General features: G+C 35.9%; 1 protein-coding gene across 19 annotated transcripts in view; it reads left to right on the top strand.

Annotated features, from left to right (window-relative positions):
- Positions 1-21,370, top strand: part of RALGAPA1 (Ral GTPase activating protein catalytic subunit alpha 1) — a 127,801-nt gene that overhangs the window by 10,854 nt on the left and 95,577 nt on the right. For all 19 annotated transcript variants that reach the window (XM_038180773.2, XM_027459327.3, XM_027459330.3 and 16 more), the window contains exons 2-13: positions 343-453; positions 936-985; positions 2,442-2,499; positions 3,045-3,088; positions 4,016-4,193; positions 5,793-5,908; positions 8,658-8,796; positions 13,600-13,808; positions 14,164-14,403; positions 16,443-16,634; positions 17,121-17,258; positions 20,188-20,336. In XM_038180773.2, coding sequence (XP_038036701.1) covers positions 343-453; positions 936-985; positions 2,442-2,499; positions 3,045-3,088; positions 4,016-4,193; positions 5,793-5,908; positions 8,658-8,796; positions 13,600-13,808; positions 14,164-14,403; positions 16,443-16,634; positions 17,121-17,258; positions 20,188-20,336 — 1,624 coding nt within the window. The remainder of the gene's footprint in view (positions 1-342; positions 454-935; positions 986-2,441; positions 2,500-3,044; positions 3,089-4,015; positions 4,194-5,792; positions 5,909-8,657; positions 8,797-13,599; positions 13,809-14,163; positions 14,404-16,442; positions 16,635-17,120; positions 17,259-20,187; positions 20,337-21,370) is intronic.

Genomic DNA, 21,370 nt, shown 5'->3' on the forward strand with positions numbered 1-21,370 from the left:
GTTTAAAATTAATCTAGATAAATGACTGTATTTCTTTGAGGATTTCCACACAAGTGTTCATAAGTACAGTGGTAGTCTTGGTGGAATTCTGGTTCATCACAGGGGTTTGCAGGTGTTCCAGTCATGCAAGATGCTGTTCCCCATTTTGAAGTTTGCAAGGCACTTATGGCATGCCATGTGGAATTTCATTTGGCTTCTGTTTAAAAGAATGAAAACTTCAAGGACTTCTTTAGCAATATTAATTACTTTTTGTTTTAAATATCTCCTATTATTACTATTGGATAAAACTATATTGTGGGTGACTGAAGAAAAATGAAAATGATCTTCTGTTCTATTTTTCAGACAATGCGGAATCAATTGATCTCAAACAGTTTTTCGACGTACATTTCTCACATATATATTATGTGTTCTTTGAAAACTTTGTGACTATTGAAGTAGGTCTTAAACAAAAAGGTGGGTATTTCAAATAGAATGCCTTTTTATGTCTTTGCATTTCTCTGATCACAAATTGCATTAGGTATGCAGAAATATGTTTAAACGCTAACATGGCAAATAAAGGCAGAGCAACTAAAGATGCACACTGTGGATTGAGGAAGGAGAGTTCATTCTCTGGCTGTTTTCAGTTTTGCAAAAGGAAGATTATTAAGTTATTAGGCTTCTGGTGGTCTGCAGAATTACGGAAACACGCTATCTTGCGAAGCAAAGCTAACTTAATCTCTGCTAGCTGCTGATGCTATAATAAAAAGTTATATAAACTGTACATGTTTTAAATCATAACAAATCAAAATATACTTATGCTTGTTATTTGCAGAATGAATACAAAGTAATTCTTACATTGTAGAAATGAATGTCTTCGTTTTATATATTTAACGATCTCTTTCAGTGTTCCTTAAATCTTGTTTTGGTATCTTGTATTTATTTTTAATTGCATCTAGGTCACAAGTCTCAGAGAGAAGAATTAGATTCTATTCTTTTTATTTTTGAGGTAAGATAATTTGAATATTCCTGATTTTTTTTGACTTAGAATTTAGTCCTGTTGAATGTAACAGTATAGCTATACTGTAGTCACATAGAAATATGCTTTATGCTTAACTGCATTCCCTTTTGCTTAGCGTTGAATGTATGTGGTTAATGTAAAAAGAAAAAGAATTTGACTTGTGCTGTTTCAGGAAGGTGTCTTAAAGGAAGAAACATGTTTTCTACATTTGTGGATAGTTCCCAAGTTTGTTTTTGTGGTGGTGTTCCTCTCCCACTCTCCATGTATCGTACACTTTGAAATTCTTATAAAAGTGATCTCTAATTACTCTTGATCTTTTGTTTTTTGATTGCTTGTTGTCCTTGAGTTTGTTCTCATAATTAGATTGCTGCTGCAGAGGGAGTTTTTATAGGTCCCTTTTATTCTTGGAATGTTTTATGATTTGAAAATAACACTTCACAATATCCTTACCAAAAACATAGCCTGACTTCATTAAGATGGTTTAGATTCTAACTCAATAAAATCAGATCATTTCAGATCAGAGATCATAATTTAGAAATAACTTAATGTGATTTTTTGATTGAGGTTTCTGATCATGAATTTGATTATGATAATTGAAAGCTGCTGAATGCTCATTGCAGTGTTGAACACAGATTCAAGAGGCTTTTTTTTTTTTTTTTGAGTAATGTACGTTGGTGCTTAAAACTGTGGGGTTAGCTGTTAAAAGGAGAGTGAACCTGAAGAGAGCTAGCTTATTTGTTCCCTGGATCCTGCATAAAAGCGTATTAGGTGACCTGTGCTTTGGGAGCAATTGTACAGGCTTTAGAGGGACAGGGCTACTAATCCCTTTGGGAAATCAGTTTGTTTACAAACTGTTCATGCTTCGGACATAAATATTTAAGCACTGTGTAATAGATTTTGAACTGCCTTTGTCTCTGTTCTATTTCTTACTATTTGAAAGATGGTATTCCACTAATCTGGCTGCAGAGGTGTTAAGATTATTATTGCCCCACCTCTGTCCATCGTTATTTTGCTGGAGCTCTTTACCTTGCTGTTGACAAGAGTGAAGCAAATATTTGCCAGTGCCACAGAGACAAGTTTGCAGCTGAACATCCTTGCTTAAGCCACTGTGAAGGTGAAATTCGCCTAATAGAGCCTGTTGTGAATGGGGAATACTCCCTGTGCTGCAAGAAGTAATATCCAGCAGAGGCAGTGAAGCCATATAAACTGCAGTAACATCTGAAGTCTACAGGACTTGCTAAATAGTCTATTAGAGCCTGTGGGCTTCTTAACTTTAGGAAGGGAATTATCTTGAAAGGACAATAATGCTTTTAAAGACAGCAGTGCAGAAACTTTCTAAAATAACCCATCAGCTTCTGATCTGTGGCCTTTGTAAGAGTGCTTCTTGGCCTTCTGTTTGTGATATCTGTAATGTTCCATTTTTTATTTTTTTTTTTTTTTGTAGAAAATTTTGCAACTCCTTCCAGAAAGGATTCATCAGAGATGGCAATTTCACAGTATTGGTAAGTTAATTTTCTTTTTTCCTTTTTTAATTTTGTTTTTTATTAGTAGCTGTTTCACACTACTCTTTTCTTAGTTTGCACTACTTTTCTCATAAACCTTTAAGTGCCCTAACAAGGATTAAAGTCTTGAAAGAGTAGCAAGATAAGGGGGGAGGAAAAAAAGAGGCAGGGTGTGTATGTGTGGAATGAAACAACAACAAAAATCAACAGTGTAGTAAGATGCTCTTCTAGGTACAAAGAAAGTTGGGCTGTTGAGAAAGAACATTGATGAGTATAATATTAGTTACCCATTCATGTTTAATGTATACCTCCCAAAAAGTCTTTTGGGAAAGATGTTATGGCTTATAAGGAAAGTATGAAAGGTGATCTTTTTTTTTTTTCTTCTGGCATTGAGAGAATTGCCTGAAGATAAAAAGTTCACCAAGATTAAACTGGAGATTGCCAAGGACTTGTTTAAAAGATATTATCAAGTCTGACCGAGAACTCTGACATCTTGCTTGACAAAGAACGACAACAAAATTTTGTTGTTTTTTTTTTTTTTTCAGGGTTGATTTTAAAGAAGCTTCTTCATACTGGAAATTCATTAAAGGTATTTGAAAAAGTTATATACTGATTAATTTTGTCTAAAATGTTTAAAAATACAAGTAAGAGTATAAGGGTTAATTTTATGGTAAAATCATAGGAGTGAGGTCATGACTTGTGTGTCATAAAGTAATGACTTTTAATCATTATCCTTACTTCAGTAGAACTACTCACAGTAGTAATGTGCTTGTATAGAGTAGACAATCTAAGAATTTGTGCAAGTGGTTGTAAGATTTTGTACTACAGCAGAAGTAAGCCTTTATCATTCGTTGTTGGGGCAAAGAAACTGTTCTTTAGAGCTGAGATTGTCTTAAAAGTGGAAGATTATTTAGGTCAAAGAGACTAATGGGTAGTGTAATAACAGTTGACCATGAGACAAAAGTTACCCATGTAGTTTTGGTGTGGCACAGTCGTTTGTTGCTATTTCTCTGTAAACCATCTGCAGGCTTGGTTGGTGCTGAAATTTTCCAGTGTGAGAATGAGGAGTGGACTGCTCTAGGATTCCATCACCTTCCTTGAAGAAGGAATGAAAAAGGGTAGAAGGAGTCCTGCTGGGGGGGAAAAAAAAAGCTCATTTTGCTGTTTTAAATCACAAACATATTTAAAAATCTTATGAAGGATTTGTATTTTCTGAAAAATTCAGATGGCATCTTGCACTACTGTATTCAAGCAAATGTCTAGATGCATGTTGGTTTTCTTCCTCTTCTTTCAGGGAAAGCCCTATGAAAGATTCTGTGGGACGAACAGCAGTGCCAAGATGCCAGGGTTGTCCTTGCATTTTTATCAAGGACTTGCAGATGTGCTAGCTTGACTCTGCTGGTGGCCATACTGTCTGTCTACACTCAAATTTTCCACCCTTCCCTTTCTTCTTCTGCTTCCAGGACATGTCAAAGTGCTTTTGGCCAAACTAACTCGTTCCATTTTCTTTTTTAAGATACGTCGAGAGGGCGTACGTCTCTTTCTACTGTGGCTGCAAGCACTTCAAAACAACTGTAGTAGAGAACAATTATGGATGTTTTCTTGCTTAATTCCTGGATTTTCATCACCACAATCTGAATATGGTCCCCGAACACTAGATAATCTTATTAACCCTCCTCTTAATGTTCAAGAAAGTAAGTAATTTGATAACATTACTCAGTTCTTCATATAATTGAATTCTAAGCACAGAGCAGGAAAGTTGAAGCAGTGTTTGTAGCCAGGAAGATTATGGATCTATTAGTCTGTTTCTTGATTGTTTGAGGTCTTATTGAATATTGACACTGTCCTTTTTTGTTTTTGCTGGCTTTTCTTTAAACATGTGGCAATGGTAGCTCAGCACATGGTGGGTGAAAATAAATTGACCGATTTAATTTATTTTTAAAAATTACAAGCAGATGTTGCATCTACTGAAAACTTTCATAGGCATGTTCTGCTTATGCTGAACTGTTACACTTGCTTTGGCTTTATTCTAGAGGGTTAGAAAAAAACAGTTTCTGCTATGGCTTTCAAGACAATAAGCAATTGTTAGGGCAACATGTGAAACCAAACAGTTGATCTTCCCACTGTGTCTGTGTACGACCAGGCAATTAAATCTGCAATATTCTTATGGCTCTGAAGGAGTTTTCCCCCTAAATGTCACCTTTTTAAATTGCAAAACACGAGGTCAGAAAGGCCTACACCATTGGAAAGGTGTCAGCATTCTGAGATAAGCTTGTTACACTTTTTTTAATGCCAATATAATTGAGTGATCAATATTGAGTAATCAGAGTATTTTTCTTTTTTTTTTTTTTTTTTATGACAATTTTTCCTTTGTTCACTCTAGCAGTGTCAGACACTTGTAGCTTTGGGGAACCTTGCTTCCGAACTCGATACGTGTACCTGTTATTAGGATTTCAGGCTTATTGATGAATTGGAATTTGGTTATCAAGTGCAAACTGTGCATTCACACAAATGCAAATAAGAAGCTAACAACTCTTTCTTCTGAGCAGAAAACGCTGTTGCATTTTTCCACTGGTTCCACCCAGTGTTTTAGAGCTGATGCAAGCATTGCTTATAGAAGCAAACAGTGTCTCCTTCATTGCTAATTAAGTTTATTGAAAAAAGCCGATGCTAGCTGCTGAATTTCAGCTCTACAGATTTTTGTAAAAAGTTGCTGGATTAAGCCCTGTTTTGGAGTTATCATGTGTATGTCTCCACAGTGGGAAAGGAGGAACAAATTTAAACAGGATGTAGGCAGCATAGAATTGCAGAGTACAAAGGGTGTAATGCAAATATCGAACTGCAGGATCAAGAGTAAAATACTTATCTAGCTTCACTTCAGACACAAAGGAAGTATAAAGCTAAAACTTTATGCAAATTAACTGATGAATTGCTGAATAAAGAAAATAATGAAAGATAAAAAGGTTTAGTTTTTGTAAAATACAAACATTACTCTCTCTTCTGGAATTTATGCAAATAATAAATTGATAAAGCCTTTTGGAAAAATTTGGTTTTAGCAGGTGGATTTCTGCATAGGGAGAATTTATCTTCTGTATTTTTAGATATAAACCAGTATAGAACTAGTTTCTTACTTTAGCTCAAACTTATTAAATTTCATTAATGTGTGAGTGGTTTGTGTGAGTGGTTTGTTTTGCCTGTAGGTGTGTCTGTACACATGTACTTTGGTTACTTGGTAGATATTTATGTATGGAAAGAAGTGGCATAAATGTAGACCTGATCTTTTTTTTTAATAGCTCAAGTGACTATAGAGGAAATCACTCCACTTGTTCCTCCACAATCAGGCGATAAAGGACAAGAAGATTTAACAAGCTATTTCTTAGAAGCGCTTTTGAAATACATTGTAATTCAGGTATGTTCTATGTTTTCAAACAAATAAATATGAAATAACTAATATGTTTGTTCATTACAAGGTAAAAATTTGCTGCTAGCACTCCATATATGGCAAGTATATATAAAAACGGTTTAAACATCCTACCCCACACCACCAAGTCCTTCATAAAAAATCCAAGTCTCTTAGAAGAACCTCATTTGGCTTGTGAACTGGCCTTTCACCACAGGGTCCTGCATCAGATTGCAGCAGGGAGGGAAAAAGAACATGCTTGTCAGTCATTGCAAGAAATGCAGATTCCAGCTCTTTGCATTTCTGTCTCCTCACCATGTTGTCTTCAAGCAGTGAAAGGATCAACTAGGCCCTTCCTTATTGTGTAGGCTTCTTGATGCTCAGGGATTTTGCTTTTCAAACTGGAGAAAAAAAAGGGGAAACTTCTAACTGAAAGTACTGGATTTTTGTGATAAGGGTGTTTTAACAAGTCCGAGCAAACTTTTGCTGGCCTCTTTCCTCAGGCTAGCTGGCAAAACCAAATGGAAATAGGTTGTCAGGCACAGTGATCTGTAAAACTGGGACAGACAGTGTGTCTGTGCTCAGCATCATATTTTTCTTCTATCTCTTTCCAGAACTGATGCTGTTACATGAGATTATATGTATATCTTCTCCATTCTCTAATGGAAACTCTTAGCTACTGGAAAGTTCTAGTTATTAGAAATACTCTAGGGTGTGTTGAGAGTATGATACGGAGGTTATGGCTTTCCAGCAAGCGATTGTTTCTTTTTCTGATCAACGAGGTATTTACTGCCCAGATCTTGTGAGAATCGAGTAGTGACTTGTAGCTATCTTAACAGTACTTTCTGCAGCTTTAGTTCTAGGAGATCTATAAACCTAGGTGTAATACAGTATGCTACACAGGTTGGGATTACTGGTACAGCTGAGCAAGTGAACCTTTTTGAGATAGAAGCAGTGGGAAGCAATAAATATTTGGATTGCTTCAGATCTGACAAAAGCTTATGACTTAAGCTCTGCTTGAAAGTAACTGCACTGATGAGATAATACTCATTGAGTGGCATTGCTTTGTGAAAACTAGGTAATAAGATCTTACATGTCCCAAGCTACCTAGAAGGCAGGTTGTAGAACTAAACTGTGGACAGAAAATGAAGACTTGAGTAAGTATCTAGTCCACAGCAAGAAACTCGAGTGTCTCTTATTACCTCGCACTGTGTCTTCCCCTTTGTACTTTAACACTTCCATGATCTCCATCAGTATTTCAGATGCCTAAGACAGGGCATGGCAGGAGCTTCTAATGAAAGCTGTTTGGCTAAGCTATTAGTATATAATTAATTTTCTGGCCAGTTAGCACACCGCTTCAAAGCCTGCTCTGCTGTTATGCTCAGCAAACAGCTTGGCTGTATGACAGTCTGTAGGTGTTCCAGGGCACTGACCTTTTGGGTCAGACTTGTACAGCAGAACCCAATGGGAGAGGTATCTAGAAGTTCTTCTTCATGCTTTTATAGGTTATGCTAAAGTGGCTGGATAGTGGCACAGATGCTGTCAAAATAGAATATAACATTTCATGACTTCTGTTTATCTGTCTTCCTCTGTGAACCTGCAGTGCTGGAATAATTAGCAGCCTCATTTAGTTGCTTCCAGCATCTCCCAGCTTGAATAGAGGCCATCATACTTGTGGTCTGTAGCTTAACGATGACTGTTAACTTTGACTAAAATTACCCTCTTACATTCTTGAAGACAACTGTCCTCTCTCTAGTAAATTGGTAGCAGTTTATCTAAATTTAGATGTTGTTCAGACAAGTGTCACAGAACTTATTTGCTGTGTGAATGCTAGCATCTTTTGCTAATTTTTTTTAGAAGTACTGAAAATTTCAAGGTTAATAGTTACTTTTTTGGTATTAATGCTGCTAAAAGGACTTCAGGGTACTAGTTTTTACATGTTAGTCTGTTGACTTCTTTGGGATGTGTGTATGTATGTGTGTTCCAGGCTTATTGTCATGAAAATATATCATTAATAAAACTGTGGACTTGGAGGAAGGAATAGGGTGTGTTTGGGGAAGATGCTTTCCTGAAAACTTCCTTTAAATTATTTGTAGTAGACTTTACACAACTCTGCAGGCAGATGCATTCTCCAGGACAAAACCAGAAACTGGATATTGAGTTTATTATTGAGAATTTATGCTTTTCAATCGGAAAACATTTTGTAATGAGGAGGGCTTAGCACTCATGATCCAAAAGCAGATCTGTATAATTCAACTTTAAAGTTGTATCTTCTGATTGCAATTGACAGATTGGGTTGTTTCATGTTGAACAGAGATGAATCCAAATACCTATTGTAACGAATACAAGGACAATTGTTAAGTCAAAATGTGTTAAAACAAATTGTCAAAACAAATGTTCAGAGTAGCATGGGTAATTGTCCTTTTCTTATGAATATTTTGAAATATGAAAACTGTTTTATTAAAACCAAACAATTAGTTTGACCTTACTTCCTGACTGACCTAATATGGCCATAAAAGCAGATGGATTTGTTGGTTTCAATATTTGTTGTGTTTAAGTTCCTTTTCAATGGAAACAGTCTTTGCTTCATTGAAATTTACCAGCTAATTTCTGCTCTACCCTTTTAAAAAGTGTTTATTAAAATATATATGATACTGTTCCATAGAAATAAATGAGAAACAATTTCATCAGTTATCTTTCTCTTCTACTTCTAGATGTTTACTTTATCCAACAGTTGTTTTCTTCTTTTGCTTTCAAGGTTAAGAGTTTAGAATGGAAGAACAAGGAAAACCAGGAAAAGGGATTTTCATTTTTGTTCTCAAATTTTAAGAAATACTACTTGCCTTCTATTTTCCCAAACATCTGTAAGGAGACCAGCTTATATAACCCTATACTTGGTAAGTGTTAACATAGCTGATAAAATCATTACATTTCCTCTAACAAAGGGTATGGCAAAGCGGTTTTTTGATTGAGTCACATTGCCTGTAAAGAATATTCTCCAAAAGTGTTCCGTATGAAAGAACATGTTATGGTTTCAGTTCTGTGGTTCTCAATTCTCTATTTGTGGAAGCACCTGAACACTTCATTAGTTTGAGTCAATCTTACTGTATTAACCTGAATCAGGTAAATTAAATGTTATAAAATGGTTCTTTAATGTAGTCTCTGTTGTTGATGCAAGTTATGCTCAGAAGAGAATTTTGTTGAGATAAGAAGTTTAGTGTGTTGTTCTTTGGGAGATGTTGGCTTTATCTGTACAGAATCACAGTGTTTGGATCATACGATGCTTGCTCAAATCTTCAGTCAGGGCAGAGTTGGTTACATTTTTGTATCAACTGTCTTTTGTCAAGAGCTTGCAGTAGGAGGAAGAAGTGAGGTTTTAACACCATCTCTAAGCTGATCATGCTAAAATGCGTCTTTCCATATAAAGACACAATTCTTTATAAAGAGAATTCTTTAATTCTAAGCAAACCTAACTAGTTTTGTTTAGAGGATTTTAGCCCATTTTAAACTAGGATGTTGTTTGCATATCCTGATTTTGCTGTCTCACATTTGCGTGCACCCATGCACAAATTCTTGTAAGCCAACAGAATTGAAGACTCTTGTTTGTGAAACAATATCATCAGTTCAGGCTTTCAGCTGCCATTTTGTTGCCTGAATAATTTGGGTACCTCACTGTTCTTCTTGCATATTGATGCAGTGTCTCATAAGGATTAATAGCAATCTCTCCAGCCACAATTCCAACTTCTAAAATCAAGCTATCAGAAGAATGTTGAACAGGTCTGTCTTTCTGCCAGTCCATGTACATGTATTTGGATTATGGCCTTCTGCAGAGATGAGCATTTCAGAAACCTGGGCTGGGTGTTCTCCTGGGAAAGCCACACAGTGGACCTTCTCATCTAAGGGAGAAGAAACAATATAAATCCAGTTATGTATAACTGTAGAAGAAAAGTTGTGTGAAGATACTGAAGAGTTTCAGTGTTGAAATGGATACAAGTAGAATGATAGCAATGCTGGGAAAGCAAACCTACTTCTACTTGAGGTCCTGGAACAACATATGTGGAAACAATTTCATTCCGTGGAGGTCTTGATGGAATCTTCCACAGAAGTGCTACTGTAGTCCTTTCTTTCTGTGAACCATAAACAAGAAACTTCTACTGTTCTGGACAATGGGGAAGAAGAAGAAATGGGCTCAGATCTCCAAAACTACTGTCAGTACCTTAAACTGTGCAAAGTCAGAGGCAATTCTGAGGATCTGGGGGAAAAGAACAGTAATGAAGGCAACAGAAATATTGGTAAGTGGGATAGGATTTTCTCCTTTCTGAAATTCTTCTTTGGCATGCTTCTCCCCACCCTATTTGAAAACAGTCCTGTATCTGCCTGTTATTGATAGCTCTTTCAGGCAGAAAGCAGTGCAAACCTGGACAAAGAGCATGCTGCTGAAAACCAAATTTTTTCATGCTACTCACCTAATACTTAATTTAGGAAAAGTCACGAGACAAATTAGAACAGTAGTTTTACTAAGCAAGCATTAATACAGGGGCTTTGCTGGAGATGGTATATTGGATGCAGATTTGTTGTTGTTAAGGCAGCTTTACAGATACACGTATCAGTTACAGTAATGGACATTCCAGTTACAGGGAGCTAACAGTATGCCTCCTCCAAATTCCTTCATGAATCTCACAGGCTTAGAAGAGCAGTACAGTACAGGAGTATGGATTCGTTTTGCTTTGATTGTCTTTTAGCATATATTTAGACTCAGTAATATGTTCTTTGGAAACTTTAGTAAGAGCTATGGTTACAATAGTTAGACTTCAGGGGAATTCTAACTTCCATCATTGTAACGTACATATTTGTTCCATTTCTAAGTCATTTAGAAGAGCTCCTTCATTTACAGGTAAACAAAAAAAGTAGGCTGCCATATGGCTCTGTTAAGCTTGTTATTGACTTACAAAGTAAGCATGGTCAAAACTGCAAGTGTCCACTGTTACAACTGTGTTTTTTTTCTAGCTTTTTCATTCTCTGCCCTGAGTATGTCTTCCAAAGTTCCCTGGCGGGGCAGGGCAGAATGGAAAAATGGAAAATTGGGGAAAGGAAATATTTTCTCCTGTGTTATTTGAGTCAATCTAGTAAACTTCTGTTTTACTTTGTTTTTAGGTCAGTGCCCTCACCTAGAGCCTTCACAGAAATGTGCAAATACAAGAAACAATTGAAGGAAGATAGATTTGAGAAGCAGCTGCAGCACATAATACAGTTGATAGAAAATGTGTATAGAGAGGATGTTCTGAGAAGATACCATGAAACTACAGAAGGAGACAGTGTACTACAAGGACATGTTTACTGCATGTCTCCTGGTTGTCCTTTTGAAAATACTGTCCAGGTGCTGTTACTGCAAAGCCAGTATTGCAGCCTTCACACCCTACTGAATGCTAATAGATACCAGAGAGAACTGGTTTTTGCATCTTTTTTACGGCACTACCAGGCACTTCATTTTTATTTACTGTGCTGTTATTTATGCTGCTGTGTAAGATGTTATTTTTTTTAATATTTTTCCTAAGCTGCTGTCTTCCACAGAATGAAAACAATGTACTGTTTTTTTTTTTGTTTGTATTAAATAAAACCTTTGTAAACAGTTTAAAAGTATTCTGTGAGTTTGTAACTTAATTTTACGTGGTTGGTATGCAAGAGTCACATAGTTTTTCTGCTTTTTTTCTCTTAAAATAATGTTTCCATTAGAAGCAGTTGATGTTATTTTAAAGTGTGTTCTGGAAACAGTCATCTGTTAGCAGCACCAGAATGAGACTGTCACTCCTTTCGTATGTGTGTGTTGAAATGACGCTGAGATATACCAGCCTGGATATCCTCTACACTGGTGCTAGCTGGTGTGATGTGCGTGTGTGATGTTAGCAGGGAAACCTTTACAGCACGGTGGCAAGTAGGCTATGTTCACTTCAGACACTTTGAGCTGTATGTGACTGTCATAAGACAATCAGCTACTGTCTAGGCAATTATTTCTTTGCTGCTGCAAAGGATTTTGGTCCTTTTGAACTGTAACACCATAACCCAGCAGAAATTGTGCTGGATCCCCCTCAAACAACACAAAAAACTCAACTGTTGACCTGGCATTAGGAAGATATAGTCGGGAAACAACTTTATATTATACAGTGTGACTACTTTGCGTCTTCTTTGATCTCAAGCATAATTATTTTTGAACTGCCTTCTGGCCTACTCAAAGATTGTAAAACCACGGAACATACCTCACTACTTAGCTGCATACAGTAGAAAAGTTGGGACAGTGGTGAAATACTGCTCTGCACAATCGGTCTCTCTCCGTATCTGAACAGGACCATTATGCCTTCTGTTTTGTGTTTTTGTTGTTTGCTTTTGTGAGGGAGGGGAAGGTTGCATGTATCCCCATATAAAAGCTGTGATACTGAAATGCCAGCAGTAGGGTACGTTCTGACTGCACATGTCATCTTCAGTCCTCGGACAGACTTTCATCAGATCCTTGTATTGGAGCAGATCTCATACTTGCCCTTCTACGCTGAAGAACCAGGAATAAAGTTGGCACACTGATGATAATTACAGCAATGTTCTATACTCTGTATTGGGCTGCAAAATCCAGAAATGGCTTTTGCAGTATTGAGGTAGCTGATACATGCCAGGAGTTTCACTGGGATGTCGATGTATGTCCTTGCAGAAATGTAGATTATGCACCATTTAAAAAAAAAAAAAAATCAAACAACTATTCTCCTTTCCCCACTCTGTGTTTTTGTAACACTTTTACTGCAGATGTCTTCCAAGTTGGGTTTTCAAGAACTGCCACTCTGTTTTTTTCTGTATTAGATGCAGGAATATCACTGGTACCGTCAGTATCTTTGTCACTTCAAGAGTAGAAAACCAGAAGGTGTACGCTATTCAGAACCATTGTGTAGAACATGGGATGGAGAAAAGCAAGTTGTAGGTTATAAATCCCAAATAACCCCAGCTCCTTCAGAACTGGATTGTCATCCTACTGGGCATTGTTCATTGTGTTTCTTGCGATCTAGGATGGGAATTAATACTGTTAGAATTGTGTTTTAGCTGAATCACATGAAGTTGTATGTGCTCTTGCTCTGGCAGCGAAATCCACCAAAATTGCCTGGTGCAAATGTGGCATTAGATGAAGCTGTGAGACTTAAGTGGCCTTGGAGAAGAATTTTTCACTGTCCTATTACTCATCTTTCACCTATTTTAGAGCCAAAAGAGTCTTTTCTTATTGCAGCTGCTTTTAAAATACAGTTTGGAATTAAAGCTATCGCCTTATAGGCACAATTAGATGTTAGCATCCATGTCGGTAAACAACTGATGACCCTTATCTCTATGTGGCTTAACTATGGGTTGCTGCAGACAGAGATTCCTAGGGCTGCATTAGAAAATGTAATGCATTGCTTCTGAACTGCATCTGTTTTCCCAGTGGGTTTGGTATTAGGATGTGATTTACAATGGTTCTTCAATGTCTGTAAAATGAGTCGCAGATAAATTGTTGCTTTGGGATTATCTGTATCATAGCCATTCAGGCAAATTTTGGGATAATGCGTACAACAGCAAATGTTAAAAAAACAGAATCTCTGAACGTTCACCATGTATTGGTTATGGTTTTCAGATTTCTTACACGCAGTTTTCTCTCTGCATGTATTTTAAAATGTTGCACTTCCTTACAGATATACCACAGATGAGACCAAAGCCACACTACGCAATGGTTAAGAAAGATGCTGAAACCAATGAGGCAATATATTGCACAAAGGAACCTTTTATTAAGGCTCGTGTTATTGTCATTCGGTGGTTGGTGTCTTTCTGGCTTGAGCCAAAACCTCATGCAGGACCTCATATTCCTGGGATGGAAGGTGAAAATGTGCCAAAGAATATACAGGTAAAATCATATACGCAAGGTTTTCTTTTTTCATGTGTTTGTCTTGATTGTACTCTCAGCAGCATGTAGCCCTCTGATAATTATAACTGATGAAGAATTGGAAAAAGGAATTTCTAAACAATTTTTCTGCATATGAATTCAGTTTAGAAGGATTTGCTGTACTTTAAAAAAATAAATAAATTTTCTAAACATTTGGGTTTTAATCAAGTAGAGGTAAAAATCTTTGAAATGCGCTGAATCTTGTCTTTTTTTTAATTCTTTGTACTCCTTTAAATTCTTTTATGTAATTTAAATTTTATGTTCAAATTGTATTGCTAAAATGTGTTATGGAAATTCTCTTTAATTTTTGTTTCAGAGAGCAGCTGCTAGCATGGCTTCAAGGGAAGACAGCAAAAATGACAGCACTGATAAGCAGGACAGAAATGCAGAGCCAGAACAATCTCATTCTAATACAAGCACTCTAACAGAGAGAGAACCGAGTTCTTCAAGCCTCTGCAGTATTGATGAAGAACATTTAACTGATATTGAAATTGTCCGCAAAGTCTTTTCTTCTAAAAGAAGTAATGTTAATTTTCTAACTGAGATTTTTCGACAGGTAAAGAACCTGCTTTAGAACGCAAGAATATTGACTATTATACTATATACCGTGTCAGAGTTTTTTCAAGTGTATTTGCTAACCAGAGCATTATATGAGAGTTCATTTTTTGTCATCTTGCCTTTAAAATTAAAACATTAGAAAATATATCAGAATTTTTCCCTTTTAATCAGAATATCTCCAATTCCTGATTTTTCTAATTCTATTTCTTTACTAACCGGCTTTAGAGCATTTAACTTGGACTTTATAATTCCCTATAGACAATAACGTTTGATCTTTTCATGCATCAACCCCGTAGCTATTAGAGCTCATAACCAAAAGTAAAAATAAACCTGCTGTAGGAGTCTGCAGCTGTTCAAGAGCTGTTTTAGGAGCAGTCAAATGCCCTTACCTTGACAGCATTCATCAGGAGAGTGAGACAGATGGCTACAGAAAGTAGCATTCTGCTTTTGACTTTACTGCAACCACAAGTGTTAGCTAAATGTACTCAAAATAGTGTTTTTCAGATGTAAACTTTACTAAACAAATTTAAACTAAGAACATATGCCAGAATACTGAGTCTTTCCTATAATACAAAGATACTTAGCTTTGAGCTCAAAGCAGAAAAATGGAACCAAGTAGATTTTCTGTATGCCCTTGAGAACAGAACAAAAGGTGAAGAGGTTTTTCTGAATAAAATTAAAGAAAAATACGCTAACTTTCAGTTGAAGTGCAAGATGCTAATTGCTTTAAACAACATAAAACTAAACATGCAAAACCTCCAATATTTCTGGAGGAAAGGGTTATTTTTGATTGCGGTGAATGTCAGAAGCATATCCACTGAAACTTATCCATCAGAAGCTTAACCACATCCTGTGTGTTGAAGAACTTGGACGCATTACTGAACGAGATAGCAGAGTTACCAAATTTAGACTGCCACTTGGGTTGACAGAGCCTGAGGCATTGAATGTGGATTCAAAATTATTGATACATCTATTTACAGCCCTTTCTTTTTTTTTTTCTTCACACTTCATTTTAATGGGTTTCTTCTTTTTCTTCGCACTTTTTAGTTTGATACTCAGATGCCACATCCATTTCTGGAGAGAGAGCATATTGTTTGTGTCAAGTGGGCACTACTTACAGGAGTCAGTGAGTTTTCAACATTCACACCATGGGCTCCATAAAACTATGTGTTAATGTAGTTTATCTGTTCTTTTTCTTTTTTTTTTTTTCCTTTTTTTTTTTTTAATACAGTGAGGTCATCGTGGTCTTTGGTAAATGCATTTATAGTTTGTTGAAACCTGACTAATGTTAAAAGTTCCTGATCTCTGACTACTTGTTACCAGTACAGCAGGTACATAAAACCTGCTGAAGAGGGCAGAAATTGGCCATCACACTGACTCAAATGCATTATTTTTAAAAATAATAATTTTGAAATCTTTTCAGGGAGTCAAGCTACTGTTTAAGGCTACTGTTCTGAATCTCATCTAGATAAAAATAAGATATATGCCTACCAGTAATGTATGACACTTGAAATTTTGTCATTTAGAACTCTTCCAAGTCCTCTGAATCAAAGGTGCTGTAGTAGAAACTTCTGCTCACTTCTTTTGCATGCTTTTGATGAGTGTTTGTGCTTTAATTTCAGCAGTTCTGGGAACTGCCTGTACAGATTCTCATATCTGTCTCTTTGGCAGTGAACTTTTCAATTTACTTTGTTGACAAGTTTTTTTGTTAAAACTTTTTCTCCATTGCCTGTGTACACACTTTCAGATTTCAGATAAAGGAAGTGAGCTAACATTTAGGTTCAGGAATAATTTACTTGTTCAGAACCTACAATGGTTGTAAGTTTGTATGTTTGTTTGTTTTTTCTCTTATGCCTTGGAACATGGCCATTACGGAGCACTAGTTTAGTACTTATCTTGATGCTTCTTGACTTTATAAGTACAATTTGTACTTAAAACTGTTCAGTTCTAATTATAGCTTGAAGCCACGTAGTTTAGTTCCAACTTGATTTCAAGTAATGTAACTGGGCTTTTGTTTGTTTCTGTTTCTACTCCCAGGCATTTCTGTTGCCAATATGTGAAGCCGCTGCCATGAGGAAAGTGGTAAAGGTTTATCAGGAATGGATTCAGCAAGAAGATAAGCCATTATTTATGAAAGAACCTGAAGAAATAATGCAGTGTACAGCTGTAGATTGCGATGAAAATGTTGTAGACCATAATTCATCTGAGAAGGCAAAAGAAAGAGAAGAGGTAAAATATTGTTGGTTACTATTTGTGCATCTTTTGCATAGTAGACTGAGGCCAAGACCAATTGGCCTTCTCAACAGACTATAAGTGGTTAAGTTGAATTTTACAGCATGTTGAGGGGAATGAAACAAAGGTAATTAAAAATTGCATGTATATGCTACCGATTTGTTCCATTATCAGTAGGTATTTATGTGGATATTTAAATTTAAAGAAATCATATAGATTTATAAAGTACTTCCAAGATACGGTTAATACAGTATGCCAACTTTCAGCCATGTAAAAATTATATACAAATAAATGGGTAAGAAAAAATCATAATTATTTTGTCCAGATACTTTAAAATAATTGCTACAAACACTTTTAAACATGATGTTGCCTTTAAGATGCATCTGTGATATGTATTATCTATTACATCCTTTGTCCTTTAACGTAAAACAAAAACAACCTGTCAACAAATCAATGGGATTTTAAGAACAAAATATTTTTCAGGAAAAAGGTATGAACTCCAGTCATGTTAGAAATTCAAACTGGGCAAGAAATGGCTGTTACCAAGACACTTTGCATAAACTGTCCGAAATTGATACTGAAGAGCAAAATGTACGAGCTGGAGTGCAGTCAGTATTGCAGGTATGGAATGAACTTGCTATCTAATTTTCAGCCTAATAGTAAAAAGTGTGATATCAGTATGTAAAAGAGTAGAATATAGCATAATGCTCTTACAAAGGCATTCCCATGCCCCTTCAAAGCATCTCCAAATTCTGTAAATTATTTTAGATATAATCAAAAGTATATAATTTGAGGTTCTTTGAAATGCATTTATGGTCATAGAAAATATGTGCATTTTATGTATAATATGTACAGACACAAACTTACATTGTGGTGTGTATATGACTGTAGCCTTCTATCCAGAAGAAAATTTATTCTAAGCCAAACAGGTGGATATTTACTACTATTTACTACTCCATTGTGTGAACTTGAATTATGGGTTACCATCCCAATTAGAATTCAAAGTTTCTAGTGTAGCTTGAATGATTTCCTGTAATGCTGTACACTGCTATATAAAAATAAACTTTGTAACTGAAATGACTATTTAGTTCAAACTTCATAACAATTTAACCTTCATAATCTTTGCATACCATGACTATAGAATATGCATGAAGTGCTTCTAGGAAAGGAATGAAAAGTCTTTGTTCATTTGCAATGTATTTTTAAAGTTCACGCATCTGTAAATGTCTGAGAGACTCTTCATGTTGAAGTTTTTCTAGACAGAGGTTCATTTGACCATTAAGTATCTTTAGCTGGAAACAGAATCAAGACGTTCTATCCCAGTACAGTGTCTGAATTTGAGAGGTTTCTGGACCTAGAACCACATTTGCCATTTTCTGTGAATGAAGAATCCAAGACATCTATCTTAAGTTTTCTTCCCGTTTAATTCTTGCATAGGCTTATTTCTAGGCCCTTCAAGGAGGGGTTCATTAGCTGAAGCAAGTAACTTGTAACTGCATAGTAATAGTTTTTAATCATTAAACTCCAAAGCTCTCAGTACAGGGAGATTACAAGTGTAGAACCAATGATTTCATAAACATGTGGATTAAGAAAGACAAAAATTGGAGATCTAGAGCTGCTTGTGATATAAATATTTCCTAATAAATTCCTAAAATGTAAGAGCACTTTAGTAATAGGTCCTGTAACTTCTGAGGTGTCCACGTCTGCTTTGATTTCATTGTTTTCATTCTGAAAGCCCTAATTCACTGTCTACTGAAGTCAGTGGAAAACTTGCTAATATTTAATAACATTGAAATCGTTCAACCTTAAGAAGGCTTGTTCGCCAGATAGAGTCCAAACCCAGACTGTCATAATACTCTTTGCTAGATCTTTTTTTTAAAATATACAGTGTGTTACCCTTTTTCATGCCAAGAATGTTGTCACATTAAATGGTATTACATTAAAGAGCACTCCAGAGGACATAATTATTTTCTGTCCTCACAATAGATGGACTCGCCATTAATTATTGTCTTCTGAGAAAAATACATTTCCCAACCTCCATAATGTTTTAACCCAGATTAAAAACAAAAACTGAGAATAACTTATGTTAAGAACGCAGTTATTTAAAGTCTAATAGTGTATGCATCTGTTTGTTTTGTTGTTGTTGTTGTTTTATGTTTGCTTTTATTTTTTTTCTTGTTGCTGCATAATGCTGACATAATACAATATCATTGCACTGCACAAGGAGCAAAGAAAGGATGGTCAATGGCATGAAGAATTGCTTTGACTATGTTTTTCATTCATTTCTGCATATTATGAAAACAGTGTCTTTCTGAATAGAGGCTTATATGCTTGAATTCCCTTAACTCTATCATGTACTCTGGCAGGCTTCCTAACATAAATATCTAGGAAGTAATACTTGTGAACATTCAAACTTGACAGCACAGTTAATCCTAGTAGCTTTTATATGCCTGGTACACTGCACCTTGGAAGAGGACAGCTAAGTAGCATCCATAAGATTTTCTGCAGCTTACAGGAACTTTTAAAACCCATTAAAAAATTCTGCTGCTTTCTTTCCATATAGAAGAATAACTTACATAAATTATGTAAATATACCTATGAGAAAAGTGAATTTGGTGGCTGTAATTTTGGTTGTGAGCTACAAATAGCTTGCAAGAACTCTTATTTGTCTTGTTTAATGAGAGTGTATTACATGTGGTGGTGGTAGATCTGTAGCAGTGGTGGGTATGGGCTTCCAATGAACACAGTTTTGCACTGTAAAAGGAACCAAAAAGCCAAGAGTTCCTGAAGCCAGTGCCACTACACGTTACTTGGCTGCCATATTTTTTCCTGGAAATCTTGTCCTTTTTTCTCCCTTTGAACCATCCTGGGATTCATCCTCACATCAGCTTGCTGGGTATTTGACATTTGTCAATTGTATGAAGATTTTGGTATGTGATTTCATAGAACCAAGGAGGTAGTCCATATCTGATTTGCAGCATCACATGAGCTATTATAAAGTACATGCATATTTGTGCTGCTGGGTATGATGGCAACCACTTTGGAGAGGGTATCCTGTTTCCTATTTCTGGTAAGCTACGCTGATCATGATGGGATGAATACTGTAGATTCCCAGAGTGTACTACACTCTTTGTCATGCTGATGCACAAAGAGTGTACAAGGACTCTTTCAAGTAGTTTAGTGTGTGTTATACTAGTCAGTTGTTCATTTACAGTGGAACTTCTGTGCTTAAAGAAGCAGTGGACTTCTTTAGTGGAATATTTTTGTCCACCATACTAAAATACAAAAAAAATGTGTAATTTTTTGTAGCATATATCTAGGAGAACAAAGATATACAAATAGGTTTTATAGATAATTTTTTTAATTTATTGGTTTTACTGTAGCGTTATCATCAAATTAAGCTAACTTGTGTTTAAGTACATACTTCTGAGTATATATGCAGCCCGTTCTGTTAATCATGAGTGTTGTATTTCCTTGTAACTATCAGCTAAACTGTTGAAAACATCAAAGTGCTTCGACCTCATTACATCTACTTTTTTTTTACTTACAGGTTTTTATTATAAATTCTTCAAACATATTCTTTCTTGAACCAGCAAATGAAATTAAAACTCTGCTGGATGAACACACTGATATGTGTAAACGCATTCTTAATATCTACCGCCACATGGTAGTCCAAGTGACTATGGACAAGAAGACTTGGTAAAATGCTAATGTTTTTATCTTAGATTATTAGTTCACAAGATAAATGTGAGATGGTTCTTGGTAGTAAACACAGTAGAATGGTATTAACTATGTGAATCTGTTCCTCTAAATCAGTAAATGCATGGGCTTTAAAATTACGAACGACTTACCACAGGGGAAGTGGTGAGCTGCTCTGTTAATGCCAATAATAAGCACTAGCTTGTTTGAGTCAGCATAGCCCTCAATGAAAAAAGAAGTAAGCTAGAGTATACAGACTATCAAGGATCAACTGATGACATTTTTCCGGGACGTTTTGCTCATGTGTCAAAGTGCTAAGTATGAAGTCACATAGGAAGCTTCACAGACTTATTTAAAAATAAACACAAATCCTCAGATAAGCCTGGATAATTATTATAACGAGATGTGAGTTGTTCTTGATCTATAATTAACTCCAGCTTTAGACACTTCTTTACAAGAGTCCATTTACTGTTTTAACTGTTTTGGCCTTTCCAGTGTTTAAGATTCATAGCAGGGACAAGAGACCCTCCTTCAAAGTCATACGCATTATTTCCCCCTCTTCTTTAAATAGCTGTCTCTAATGAGGTAGTATATTGCCACCATTCTCCATTGTAAGGAATCAGTAGCAAGGGGATTTCAAATGGCTGATTTATTCCATTTTAACTTGACATGCATTCAGTCTCTCACTTGGTAAATAGAGCTGGCATTACATGCCATTTAAAATTTGTTTGCTCATGTTAGGAAATAAGGAATCAGTTCAAGACTAGCCACTGGGAAATTTGGGAGTGATAAAAGAAAACAGATCACACTAAATTAGTATTTTCTTCTCCAGTTTCTTGTCACTAAAGAAGTGGCTGTAGACTGTGATGACAAAGTTTCTTTGCCACCCAAAAGAATTAATGAAGTATGTTTATGATCATGTAATATTGCCAAAATTTGTCATCCATACAAAAAAAGTATAAACTCAGATCAGAAATATGACTAAACCTTTGTCCTGCAATTTCAGGCCATTGTAAGTGATGACCCTTGAACAA

Source organism: Anas platyrhynchos, chromosome 5 (assembly GCF_047663525.1).
Source record: "Anas platyrhynchos isolate ZD024472 breed Pekin duck chromosome 5, IASCAAS_PekinDuck_T2T, whole genome shotgun sequence".
Classification (NCBI taxonomy): domain Eukaryota; kingdom Metazoa; phylum Chordata; class Aves; order Anseriformes; family Anatidae; genus Anas; species Anas platyrhynchos.